Source organism: Eupeodes corollae, chromosome 1, assembly GCF_945859685.1.
Source record: "Eupeodes corollae chromosome 1, idEupCoro1.1, whole genome shotgun sequence".
NCBI lineage: Eukaryota > Metazoa > Arthropoda > Insecta > Diptera > Syrphidae > Eupeodes > Eupeodes corollae.
The window spans coordinates 278,569,425-278,583,800 of NC_079147.1; the positions used below are offsets into that span (position 1 = coordinate 278,569,425).

Sequence of the window (14,376 nt, forward strand, 5' to 3'; positions counted from 1 at the left end):
ATCAAATATAAATCAAAAAAACTGAAAAAAAATGTCATCTCCAAAATTGTTTGACTAAAATATGATTTCATCTCCAAACAATTTTGTGCAACGAAGAATTATATTTTTGGAATCTGATAAAATTTTGATAAAAATCGAATTGTCAACATTCAGTTAAATTTTGAAAAAAAATCGAATAGACAGTTCTTTTTACAAAAACTTAAAAACCGAACAAAAAATTAACAAAAGTTGGTAAAAAATGATTTTCAACTGTAATATCTTTTCAAAAATTTGAGATAATAGCTTCTAATTAATTTTTACTCATAAGAAATATTGTTTTCAACATTAGGACAAATTTTGAGAAAAATCGAGTCTACAGTTTTTTTACAAAAAATAAAAACCTAAACAATTAACTTTTCAAAAACTCTAGATATTGGCTTTAAACTGCTTTCATCTTTCAAAAAATATTGTTGTTAACATTAGGTAAAATTCTGAAAAACATCTAATTGACAGTTTTTGTACAAACAATTAAAAACCTAAAAACAATTTAACAAAAGTTGGTAAAAATTTACTTTCGTCTCGAATAGCTTTTTAAAAATAAAACATTTTCACTTCAAACTTATTTTATTTCATAGAAAATATTCTTTTCGATATTCAGTAATTTTTATATTTTTTTTCATAAAAATAAAATCTACAAAAAATAGTACCCAAATTTGGTGCGGCTGCCAGGGCCGGATTGATGGGAAGGCAACCAGGGTGGAAGCACAATAGAGACTTCGAACAATTTTTGTTTTTAATTCCAACTAGTAAACATCCTTTGATATATATTTTTGTTTGCTCTTTTACCTTTACTTTGAGCCTACAGTACTTTGAATACATACATGAAGAGAAATCATTGATTTATATTTGTTCACTCCCATCAAGCAATTATCGAGTAAGTTCGAGTAAGCTCTAACCAACATATCTTACAATAAACACAAAAAAGACATCGCGAGGAATGAAGCAACACACTTTCTACAGAAGATGAGTGGTCTCGAAACCGCTTTGTTTGCAACATTTTAGAACGATATCTTGAACCGAATCAACGCTACAAACGAGATGTTGCAAGACCCGAAAATTATACTTGAATCGGCAATGCGTGCACTTCGAAATCATTGAAATCATTCGTGAAATCCAAACGAAATGATTTTGATAAATACGAGAAGCAGCCAAAAAATATCCTATACGAACGAATATATGAACGAACATGTTGTGAAGTTAAATTCGCTCAATTACGGGAAAGCGTAAGACGCAAATCTGTCACCCATGGAAAAAATACAAAGTATTTTCCTTTATCCCAGTGATTGACCAGCTATCCGTTTTCGAAGCTAGATGATGAAAATAAGCACGCTAAGCAGAGGCTTTAGTGAAAGTGTATTTGGATGATTTAGAACCTAGTCTTCATAATGAATTGGTTCAATTTGTGTCTTTAACTGACTATGGGACAGATCAATCGCCGTAACTATTTTACTACCAAATTCTAGAAAATAAAAATTTCATAGCTACATTCCCAAACCTCAAAATTGCATTGAGAACGTATTTGGTTTTGATGGTAACAAATTGCACTGGAGAGCGCTCATTTTCAAAAATGAAAATTATAAAAAATAGGCTTCGAACCACGAATGGGACAAAACAGTCTCTCGAAGCTTTCTCTACTGAGCATTGAAAGCGATTTACTTTCAAAAGCTCGAAAGGTTCCGGTTGTTAACCCTAAAATTTAATTTCACATAATTATTTTTTCGGTTTTTATTTATTTGTGTTTGTTCCATACTAAAGGAATCTACTTGGTTACACAATACATTTTTTATAGTAAAACTCGAGTGAAAAAATGGTTTACTTTATTTTGAGAGGGCCTCCCCACTTGAATGCCCCGAAGCCTCTGGACCTCTAAATCCGGACGTGCGGGTGCCGTATAGAAATGGGAGAAGTGAGTTTTATTACAAAATGAAATTTGAACAAGTCCCATGCTATTTACTCTTAAATTATACACAATTAAACTACTGAGGGTTAAGCTATAACCACTACACCTTAAAGACCTAAAAAACGTAGGTACAGATGATTTATTAGAAGAATCTGAAGACTATAAAAAAGAGCCCAACTATGAGTTAATCTATGACTTTTCCATATGATCCTTATCATGTGCTTTTTAACTGATTTTAATAAATTAATTGTGGTATTGAACGTCCCATCCCAAGATGATATTCCATATTGTATATTGAAGTATTTGTAAGCCCTTTTGAAGATATATCGCAGATTCAAAAAAGTTACTATTATTCACGGCTTTTCAAATTTTGTTAGAATATAGAATTTACGTAGATAAGAAACAAGACTTGTCCAAAAACTGATCCTTGAGGTACACCAATATAAACGGATGTAGAGTTACTAAAAACACCACCAAGCTTTACTCGTTGACTTGTATCTTAGAGATGTTGATCAAAATCAGTTATAAATTTCGCTTCTGTATCCCGCTTCGTAAAGTTTACTCAAAAGTATTCTGTGACTGACCATATCAAAATCTTTAGTCATATCTATTTAAAGAGTTAAACAATTGGAAATATTATTAAAGCTGTCATAGCTATTAAATGGCATCCTCAGTTTATCTTCTTTCACGAAACCAAAACTGATCGTTACCAACAATTTAGTTTTTATTTAAAAAAGATATAACATCCTTTTTTAAAAGTTTTTCAAATACTTTGCATAGTGTGGGAATCAATGAGACATTCCTCAGCGCCTTTAAATATGAAGGCACAATTCCGCTACGCTACGAATAAGCAAATCACTTAACACATCCACGACAATCAAAGAAATGTGATTGAGAAGAAGGCCGTTGGTAATGCTATAAGAAGTACCTGATTTCTTATTATCTAAGGATAAAATTTGTTTATGGACTTCAAGTGCCGTAAACTCATTGAAAACAAAACTATTTGTTTGAAATTAGTCATCAACAAGATCGACATAAGAATTACAATCGCAATCATTTTGTGAAATAGAACGTTTTGAATTTGAAGCAATTAACGCATAAAACTTATTGAATTAATTGGCAATTTCTAATGGTTCTGAGATTAACTCACCACCAATTTCAATGTTACTAATTTTCATATGATTTGTTGAAAATACGGTTTACAACTTTTCATTCAATTTTTATATTTCTTCTACAATTTTGAAATTTTTTGGAATAATAAGATTCTATACATGCTTTAATTTTTTGTTTCACTTTTCACAATTTACTTAATTTGATATTACATATAAGTTTTTGAGATTTTGGTTGTTATTTTTTCTTTATTTTTACCAATAAACTTCATTTATCCAAGGCTTTAGATGCTTTAATATATCATTATTTCGGGACTTTGCTTTAATACAACTTTTTATATGACCTTGAAAAATGTTTATAAACATATCGTAAGCATTAAAAGGATTACTTTCAGCATATCATACACTGAATCATATACCTCAAATTTTAAGGAATTAATCAGTTTTTCGTAATAGATTTGTTTTTCCATTGGCAATGGTATACCTACATTTACTAACTACTTTATCACAATGAAGCTCCAAGGACAAGTTAACCATTCCATGATCTGTTATTTTATAGTCAAGAACTTCCGTAAAAATTAAATGTAGGAATTTTGACCTAAGTCTTACAAACATATGGTCAATAAAGAAGACTTTTATGTTTTTGTAATACGCGTAGGTTCACAAACCAAACCCTTTAAACCAAAATATGATATTAAAACATGGTAACTGCCCGTATCATAATTATTCTTAAAAATATAAATGTTTATGTTTAATAATACCAATAATTTCTCCAACGCCATATTAATTACAATTTAAAAGTTTTTTTTTTTGTAAATGGCTTAATTATTTTACCACAACTGTAATTATAGGTGTAGATAGTCGTTATATCACTGCTACTCCTACTGCTGCATCCTTTGTGGGATGTGCAAATATATGCATGAGATGAAAATGTTGGTGTAGATTGTTTTGAGTCGTTTTTTTGTCTAGATTGTTTGTATTTCGAAAGTGATATTCATAGGATATGTTGTAAATATTGTATATGAGTTTATTATTTTAGCTTAAGAATATTATTAAATTATTTTTTAAGGAGGCTTGAAACAAGAAGAAACTTTAAGTGAAGTGCAATTAGACAAAAATGTTTCCTGATTTGCAAAAACAAAATTTACAAACTGGAAATTATTTCCGAGAGTTTCATCATCTTATTTTGTCTGATGGTCAAAATCTTATTATATTGAACAAAGAATAAGAACATTACTAAAAACGAAATTTATTAAGGTATATTTGATAAAGCATTCTTATTTTTAAATCTTAAGAAAACAAAGAATGTCACATCGTTTACATAACTTCTTTAGCTCTCCTTGTTATAGCGCTTATCCAAAATGTCAAATTTTCTAAATAACTATGGAGCAAAAATCAGGTTGAATTCGAATAATGTCACAGTTAAAGATCTGTGACTTTAGATAACCAATCAAGTAATAATTTAGTGGGGGGGAAATGTAAGATAATAGCATGCAGTTCAAATTATAACAAGTTTCCAATGAGACATTAACTATTAAAAAATTTAAAATGAGTGGCTGACTGTTCTGTTGGTGTCTCATTGTGTATTCGTAACGTTCCTAATTTTTGGGCTGTAAACCACGTTTTCATCGTTTCCGGTTTGTTAAGTTAAAATAAAGGGCAGATTGGTAAAACCGAATCTTGAAGGTGGCTGATAACACATCGGTAGTTCGTTGTTCAAAAAATCCAATTCTGTGAAAGTTGTGTGACATAATAAGCCATCCCTCAAGAATCAGAGGTCCAATAGATTCTTTACCGTCTTTTTTCAACAACTGCTCGTCGAACTGTTACCAAGTCAACAGGGTGTCCAGCAAGGAACAGTACTAGGTGCTTTACTGTTTAATATTTATACTTTGCATGAAACTTGGTATGGATATATTTTGATACCCGAAAAAGGACAAAGGCTACTTTTTACCCCGGGAAAATGACGCATTCCCATCCACCTCAAAGTAGACAGCGTTATGGACAGGGACCAGGTAATATCATAAATCCAAAGAGTTTTTTAATTCTTTGGATACTCTTCTCATAAGTTGATATTGACATTGCCGTTTTTGTTTAAAAGAGTGCAGTTTCCCCAGAAAGCAGCATTTGCAATAACAATAAATAAAACTGAAGGGCAAATTTGCAGGTGTAAATTTGGAAAAAAAAACTGTTTTTCCAATGGGTATGTAGCGTGCTCACGAGTCTCAAACCGACAAAATCTTTTAGTTCTGGCCAAGGAAGGAAAAACAAAAAACGTCGTATATAAAAATGTAGTAACCTATCTTCATCCCATCTCGGCACAATTGACAAACATACATACGTACAAAAAAGTACAGATCAGGTATTTTCATACCACTATCCAAAAAAACTATCAAATGCGGACAAAGTCGCAGGTAAAAGCTAGTACGAAATAAAAACAAGTACAAAATACAGAGCGATAGGGTATAGAATATAAATAGAAATAAACTTGGTTTGAACAGGCTTGTTATATGGATTTTTAATTTTGAGTTGTTTTTATTTTTAAATGATGGATTTTCTTATAAAATTTGAGCTTATTCATATCATAAAATAGACATACCAAACTTTCAGCGACATTTCTCACTTTCTACATAACAAAAGTTATCGAGAGAAAGAAGGCAGACTGAAATTCTGCAAGAACGATATTTACTGTCATACAAATGAACAAAATCCAGAAAATATATGTCTAAAGTGACTTTTAGAGACGTTTGCAATTTTTGAAAGAAAATCTTAATCTTAAATCACATATAAAATATTTTTGTTCATGATATTTGGTTTTTAAAGCCTAAAATACTAATTCAAAAAGTAATCATTTTTTTGTATTTATGCCAGGTTCGGAGGAAATGTGCAAAAAGTCGTATTAAAAACTGAAAGTATCACAAAACAAGCCTGATGCCTAACCTTACCAAAGACTTACATTAAAAGGCAAATGTTGAATTAATTTCTCTAAGAATTAATAAACTAACTTAAGCACTTTTGCTAAATTGTGAAGCTTCTGAAAATCCGCTTATTAATTAATTGATTCTTTAACCTTATTTCCGATTTTTTTTTACTTTGAATCATTCGTATGTTAAAATATTACTCGTAAAATTTTTAATTTATTTTCTGTATGTTCAATATTTATGTATTGTTTTTTTATATTTATAATTTATTTTTGTACTTATGAATTTATTTATAAACTTCAAATAGGAAGTCATTGTAATGGGTCTGATTTCACTTCAATAGACTTCAAGTAAATTTTGTTATACAAATAATAATGCAGAAAGATTCAGAAAGGGCTCTCAAGAAAATTGCGTGGGTGGTTTTTTAATATAGCAGTTTAAAAACAAAGTAAACATTTTGTTTAACCCCAAATATCTCACGAATTAAAGACGCAAGAGGCTTGATCTAAATTGTATATTATATATTGTAATGTGATATCAAACCAGTATATTTTTTTTATAAATCAAAAAAACTGAACAAAAAATTTGTCACCCCAAAAATTATAAGAAGAAAAAATGAATCCATCCCTAAACCAATTCTGTGCAACAAAAAATAACATTTTTAACATCTTGTTAAATTTTTAGAAAAATCAAATTGACAGTTTTCTATAAAAAATAAAATTCTAAAAAAACATTACACAAAGTTTGCTACTGTTTCAATTTTTTTCAAATCTTATAAGAAATATTGTTTTAAGCATTCGGTAAAATTTTAAGAAAACCGAACTGACAGTTTTTTTACAAAAAGTAAAACTCTAAAAGAAAAATTAAACAAAAGTTGGTAAAAATTGATTTTCCACTTAAACATCTTTGCAAAACTTTAAGAAATCCGCTTTTAACTACTTTATCTTTTAAATAAATTGTTACGAAAAATAAAGAGAGGCTGGGATGCGACCCACACTGATAACTTCCCATAACTTCCCATCCCGTCTGTCGATTTGTCTTGCTTAAAAGTTTGTCTATGCGTACTATTTTTGAAAAGCTATTTGAGTCGAAAGTAAATTTTCACCAAGTTTTAGTATTGTTTTTTTAGAGTTTTATTTTTTGTACAAATACTGTCAATTCGATTTTTTTCAAAATTTTACCGAATGTTGACAACAATATTTCTTATAAGATAAAATTAGTTTGAAGATAATATTTCAAAGTTTTGAAAAGATATTTGAGTCAAAAATCAATTTTTACCAACTTTTGTTAATTTTTTTTTCGGGTTTTAATTTTTTGTAAAAAAACTGTCAATTCGATTTTATTCAAAATTTTACTGAATATTGACAACAATATTTTTTGAAAGATAAAAGTAAATTAAAGCCAATATTTCAAAGTTTTGAAAAGATATTTGAGTCGATATTCAATTTTTACCAACTTTTGTTATTTTTTTTCGGTTTTTAATTTTATGTAAAAAAACTATTCGAGTTTTTTCAAAATCTTACTGCACGTTGAAAACATTAGTTTTTGAAAGATAAAAGTGAATTCAAGCCAATATCTCAAAGTTTTGAATATTTGAGTCAAAAATGAATTTTTACCAACTTTTATTCATTTTTTTTAGGTTTTTATTTTTTGTAAAAAAACTGTCTATTCAATTTTTTTTAAAATTTTATCGAATGTTGAAAACAATATTTGTTATAAGATAAAATAAGTTTTAAGCCTAAAATTCAAGTTTTTGAAAAGATATTTGAATCGATATTCAATTTTTACCAACTTTGAGTAATGTTTTTTTTAGATTTTTATTTTTATAAAAAAAACTGTCAATTCGATTTTTTTCAAAATTTTATCAGATTTCAAAAACATTTTTCTACGTTGCTCAAAATTGTTTTGGAGATGAAATTATATTTAAGTCGTTAAATTTTGGAGGTGACAATTTTTTTTTTCAGTTTTTTTGATTTTTAAATAAAACCGTTAGATAGATTTTTTTCAAAAAATATACTTCTTTGATATCACGTTACAGTTTATTATATAAAATTTAATTCAAGTCTCTATCGTTTTTGGTTCGTAAGATATTTAGGGTTAACCAAAATTTTCACCTTTTTTTTAAACTGCTATGGTAAAAAAACAACCCACGCAATTTTCTTGAGAGATCTTTCTGCCTTATTATATGTATAACAAAATTTATTTGAAGTCGATATCTCTTTTGGTTCTCGAGCTATGGACAACGAAAAAAACGTCGCCAACGTACGGACGTACGAACGTACGTACACACGCACGCACAGACATCTTTCTAAAAATCTTTTATTTCGACTCTAGGGACCTTGAAACGTCGAGAAATGTCAAAATTTTCAATTTGACAAATCGGACCCATTACAATAACTTCCTATGGGAAGTTAATAAGATCTACAAAAAATAGTACGCAAATTTGACAAAAATTGATGTTCTGTTCTTGATATCTCTCAAATTAATTTCATTCCTCCAATTTGTAAAAATTTAAGAAATGTGTCTTAAATTGGTAAATATTTGTTTTCGACTAAAAATCTACCCAAGTAACAATTCTAGTTCGTTTTTAGCTCTAGTAGCACTTATTAAGCTTAATCATTTAGCTTTATTAACTACATTTAGCTCTTTAGCATCAATAAAACTGTATAAAAACTTATTAAGAGCTAATTTTTCGACTTTGAGAGCTAAAATGGGCTCCATTTCATTTCTTGTATAGAGGTTGTAGTTGCCAGTAGCATTAATAAAAGTTTTTTTGTCACTTTCGAGCTAATTTAAAGCTTCTTTTTCAGCACGATTATGATTCTAAATATGATGCCACAGTACTCATTATGTTCGACAATAGCAACAAAATGACATTTACATTTTGATTAAGGGCACTTATAGCTCTATTAAAAATAACAATACAATAGTTTTAAAGCTTTTCGCTTTGAAGTAGAAATATAAAAACGATTGGATAAGTGTGAGTAAAAAATAAATATAAAGAAATAAAAACAATGAGAATTGTTTGCTTGGGTTGAACCTAAAAAATATTTCTCAAACATAAATATTTTCAGAGTAAAACTTCTAACTCTAATAACAAATATTTATACGATAATGATCCTAAAACTCAAAATTATATAATGATTAAGGCGTGCGAAGGTGTGATTTTATGTGCCACTTTATTTTCATCACAAACATAGCTGTTGTACCTCGAAAATGTATCACGCGCCTTTAAGATATTAATTTTTTATTAATTATTTGAAATGAAAATTAAAAATTGTATCAGAGAAATTTCATAACTTCTACCAAAAAAGCCATTTTGATACGACAAAAACAATAACTCTTTTAGAGCTTCTATACATCTTAACGCCTACAAAACTGTTGTTTTAGATTTGTTGTAGAGCATTTTTTATAATTAAGGACATAGGGTGCCTCAATTCAATAAGAACAAACAAAAAATGCCGACGGTTTTTTCACGCAAACAATAACTACAAACAAATATTCCCTGTTTGATGCGAAGTTTTCTTTTTATTAGACATTTTGTTCTTTTTTTGTTTAGAATTCCTCTCAATGTGTAACTAGAAGACTACCCACAACAATCGCAAAACATTTTTCTAAACCCCTTACATAAGTCGTGTTCGAAATGTGTTAAAATTTTTTACCATTAGTTAAAATATATTGACGTTTGTTTAAAATTTGCCAGACATTTTTGGAAAGAATTTACCCCAAATATCTTCATAATTTTTCTCAAGTAAATTTATTTTTGAAATCAAAAATATAAATTCAATTATAATTAGGCGTTTTTCTTTTTAACATCTGAACAAAGAATGAACTGTCAAACTAAAAGTTGAGTTTCTCTTCTTGTTCAGTGCTCAGAGCATCAAAGTTGTGTTACTTTTTTCACTCAGAGGACGTTTACTGAGTGTTCAGAGCGTGACTTACTCGTGCGAATAAAAAAAAAACTGACCGTTGTGAGTAAAACGATGAACACATCAAATATCAAGCGTGTGATATAAAGGCTGATAAAAAAAACTTTCAAAATGAATAATATGGCGGAACAATTTGGTTGTTCAGATAAGAAAAGTATATTTTGTGATGAATAAATGATTTAGGTTTAAGACCACATGAAACGCATTCAGACATTGATATTTAAATTAGATTGAAGCCATAACTATAAATAATCAACTTAAAAAAATGAAAAAGCAAAAAAATATTGTGTGTTTGTTTTTCATGTTTTATTTTTTTTAAATCCTTCACCCTTCAAGTAGTCACCAAGCGAAATTAAAGGCCTCATTATTTTTATGTGGATTATAAAATAAATTTGTATTGATTAGCGGATTTCTATTCTATTCTGTTTATTAATTCCATTCTGGATATTCTAGATGAATTATTTATTTTGCCAGTCTATTGCATTTCATATCCGGAATATCCGGAATATATGTATATAAATAAAAACACTCATTATGTTTGGCCCTTCAACACAAAAAAAAATTAGAGACATAAAAAACGTTTCACCCTGTGCAACATTGTGTTTGCATTTCGTCATCTCGTTCTTTGTTTCGATTTACTTTTTTTTCTTGCTCACTCCTGTTTTTTGCACACCCATATAAAACTCTTCTGAAGCTATAGGTTCTAAAACGGTAATTCTTGACACAATCTGTTTTTATTCTGTTTTTTTTCCGTCGCGTCGTGCTCGTGGTTCTTCTCGTACGCCGTGGTTTTTCTTGTTCGTCGTAGTTATTTAATTCACTATGTCTTTTAAAATAATACAAGAACTAAATTATAGAAACCAAACGGGGCTCACAATTATACCCAGCTCATTCGAGCAAAATGGGGTATATTGGTTTTCTCCATCTATTAAAAATCCTTATGCGAAACCCGACAAATCCACTTATTATGTCTTTTGATCAATAAGATGTTTTGAAGTATTTATTAAAAAACAAAAAAGCTAATGAGTGGCTCTAAAGAGCATTTGTCTTTCTAAAATAATGCTTTTTTAAAGCATATGAATTCGATATTAAGTAAGGCTCGTTGAAGGTTGTGTTTCAAATTGTATTAGAGCATATTAATAGAGCAACAAGCATTATAAGGCTATAGAGCTTGAAGTTGTTACGAAACTTACATATAGAGCATATTTTGAATAAGAAAATGTCAGAAGCTGCAACTGCATACAAAATAGAGCAGTAGTCTCAGAGTTCACTCCTTGGAAGCTTAAATCGAACTACTATAACATCTGAGGCTCCGAAAATGTTACTTGGGTATTTAACAGAACTAGATTTTCAAACTAAACTGTTTCTTTATATGAAAAATATTGTTTGTAATTTTAAATTTTTTAAGAATAATTCAACTGTGAACTTTTTTAACTCAACACTAAAATCTACAATCTTTTTAGCAAGACAAATCGACAGACGGGATGGGAAGTTATCAGTGTGGGTCGCATCCCAGACATTTTTTTATATTTAATTGTTTTACAATTTGTTAATTCTTACTAACAAACTACTAATATATAAAAACACATTTATCAATGATTATTTTATCTAACCTCTTTTTTGTTAACGTACATACTTCTAAACTAAAGTTCCAATTCTTTTCAATTTGCGTTGTTCGAAATTATTACATAAATTATTAATATCTAAATTCTATTTATTCGTTGATCGAAATTGTTTTTCCAACCTAAATTTCTTCTAAAAATGATCTAATAATGCCATCACTGTCATCCACTATCGATTGACTTCTTATCAATCACGCTTTTTCCGAGTGTAATTGTTATTGTCAGTCAAAATTTAGCACGGGAAACAGCATACTTATTTACTTAAGATGGCACTTCAGTCCGGGATGCACCTGGGCCTTAATGAACTTGCGTCTCCAGACAGCTCTGTTCAGTTTCGCACCAAGTTGGTTGGGCTCCTCTTTAACTTGCGTGCGCCACTTGAATCGTGGTCTTCCTCTTCTGCCCCGTCTGTCGGGATTGGTTCAAACGTAGACGGGACTAAAAATCGCACAACTTCCAATTATGTCAATATCATTTTCGTTCAGGAGACTGATGCCTTTTTAGGTGGCTTTATTCAGATTGTTTCCTTTTTTGTATTGGGTAAACTGTGCTGAGATTAAACTCATCATGAATGATATAACAGCGATGTCGACAGCTTCAGAGAGAAACAGCTGTCAGTGTCAAAATTACTGAGGAAATGAAAAAATAAACTCATCCATTTGGCAAAACAGCTTAGATAAATGAAGAAAATTTGGCTTCAACAGTTTAGCCAAAATCAGCTGTCAATCTTTTGAAGTCTTTACGTAAAGAGTTTGTACTTCCATAAAAACTGTTCAGGTCAAATTTTTTGTGATGGCTTTAACTAACATCAATGAAAAAGCGGATTTTTCTTTAAATCGTAAGTTTTGTTTGACATTGACATTTGATTTTCCGTGCTAAAAACGCTTTAACTAAAAATTGGAATAAATGTTAAATATTTCAACTTTTTCACTAATTGGCGACTCTAACTCTGAAATTTTAAACTGCAAGATTTACTTTATTCTGACAACATTAATTTCAGAACACTTTTCCGACAAAGCGCACTTCAAAATTTGTACCGTTTTTGTGGTCACTTTTGGTAATTTCTTCTTTTACTTATCAACTGTCGAAATGTGATTACTTAAAAAGTGGTAGCTGCTCAAAAGGTGCTGAAAAACCCCTGTATTTCAGCTTCACTCTACTCCTACCAATATTGACTTTATAATTTGTTTTCTTTATCAAAATCAGAAACTAAAACTTTCTGTTTAAAAAATGATTATGAAGTGGGATACGGAATTTGTTTCCTGTCTTCATTTCGGGAAAAATCTTAAGGAAGTTACTATGAAATACAACATTTAAAGATATTTCTAGTTAAAGCAGTCTATTATATAACAAATACTTAAAGAACAATGTTTTTGTCTTACCATTAATTTCAGACTTACTTTGCTTTTGACTCCAGAGCTGAACAACAAATGGAAGTCTACTTACGTTATGGCCAACATCCGGAGCTCTATCCGAATCGAAGAGGTGAAGTTGTTCAAGGGTAAGAATCCTCTCCTTTATCAAATACATTTACATAAATTTAACTCAAAATTCCAAATCTCATTATCTTCCTGCCCCCACCTTCCCCACTCTCTTAGCATTTATACATCATAATATCCTTGTGCATAATCCCTTTTAGAGTAAATTTTCATTGAATAAAAACTTTAACAAAACAAATTTTCCTGATTAATGATCATAAAGAAAACATAAATTCAAGTTTCCCTCCAAAGCACAAACACACAAAATCATTTTCATCATTTTCCTTCCATTTTTTCTCTTTTTTTTAATATGGAAGTAGATATGATGATGTCATTAAGGATTACGAACAATCATTATTTCAATTCAATATCATTCACTGATTTATGCAGACTGACATCATTTGTAATTTTTGTTATGTGCTACGTATATATATTTTTTTTGAAGAATGATATCCTTATTTTTGGCCATCATCATCTTCGAATGTCCTTTGCTCGTGTCGCGTCGTCGGGTGGTCGTCGTCTTCGTTGGAACTTCCTGGAACTTGAAGAAAACCCTGTGTACACTTCTTAACACATTAATTATTCAAATGTATACAAATTTCAGGACAAATATAAAGCAATGACAAATCGTTAGTGGGTCTTTCGTTTGGAAGGAAGCTCCACTAAATGGCTTTGTTGTTGTTGCCTTTTTTGGTATTTTTATTGTGTCTATTGGTTGTGTTATGTAATTATTTTCAACTCTGAATCTGAAGTAGTATGGTTAAAGTTAGATGTTGTTACTGGCTTCTTTTTATTATTTTCTTGAGCAAAACTTGGTATTCTACTTTATTCTAGTCTTGTGTTCAGCTTCTGTGCGTGTTTTTTTTTTATTTATTCAGTGAAATTAAAAAAGTTTTTACCTACGTCAGAGACAAGCGGAAAGACAAGATGAAAAGAAAAGACGCGGGAGGTTGAATGGTCTAAGTTGTCTAAGTTAAGTTTTTGTGAAGTCATCATACGTCGCGGTAAAAATAAACTTTACCAATTGTTCGTTGGAGAGAACACTTTTTACTTTACTCGTTGATAAACTCGGGTACATACCTAAAGATATAAAAATTGGGATACGGATTCTGCATTTAAATATATACCACAGATAGGTATCTATATATAATATACACAAAGTTTATTGTGATAACATAGTTCGTATAAAGTTTTCACTGACAGTATGACTATAAATCTGAGTTATTGCTGCTATAGTGTATTTTTATTAAAAGTTGTCTTTTTTCTTTAGAAGAGTGACTTTTCCAAAAGGAAATAATAAACACTTTTAATCATTCTTGAAAACGGGAATTTTTATATGATTTCCAGTTAAAGTTGGTTTTGAGATGCAGTTTAATAG

At 29.7% G+C, this 14,376-nt stretch overlaps 1 protein-coding gene across 1 annotated transcript in view; it reads left to right on the forward strand.

The window, feature by feature from the left end:
* LOC129950749 (uncharacterized) overlaps positions 1–14,376 on the forward strand; it is a 117,088-nt gene that overhangs the window by 69,984 nt on the left and 32,728 nt on the right. Inside the window, exon 4 of the mRNA XM_056062672.1 lies at positions 12,915–13,021. Coding sequence (XP_055918647.1) covers positions 12,915–13,021 — 107 coding nt within the window. The remainder of the gene's footprint in view (positions 1–12,914; positions 13,022–14,376) is intronic.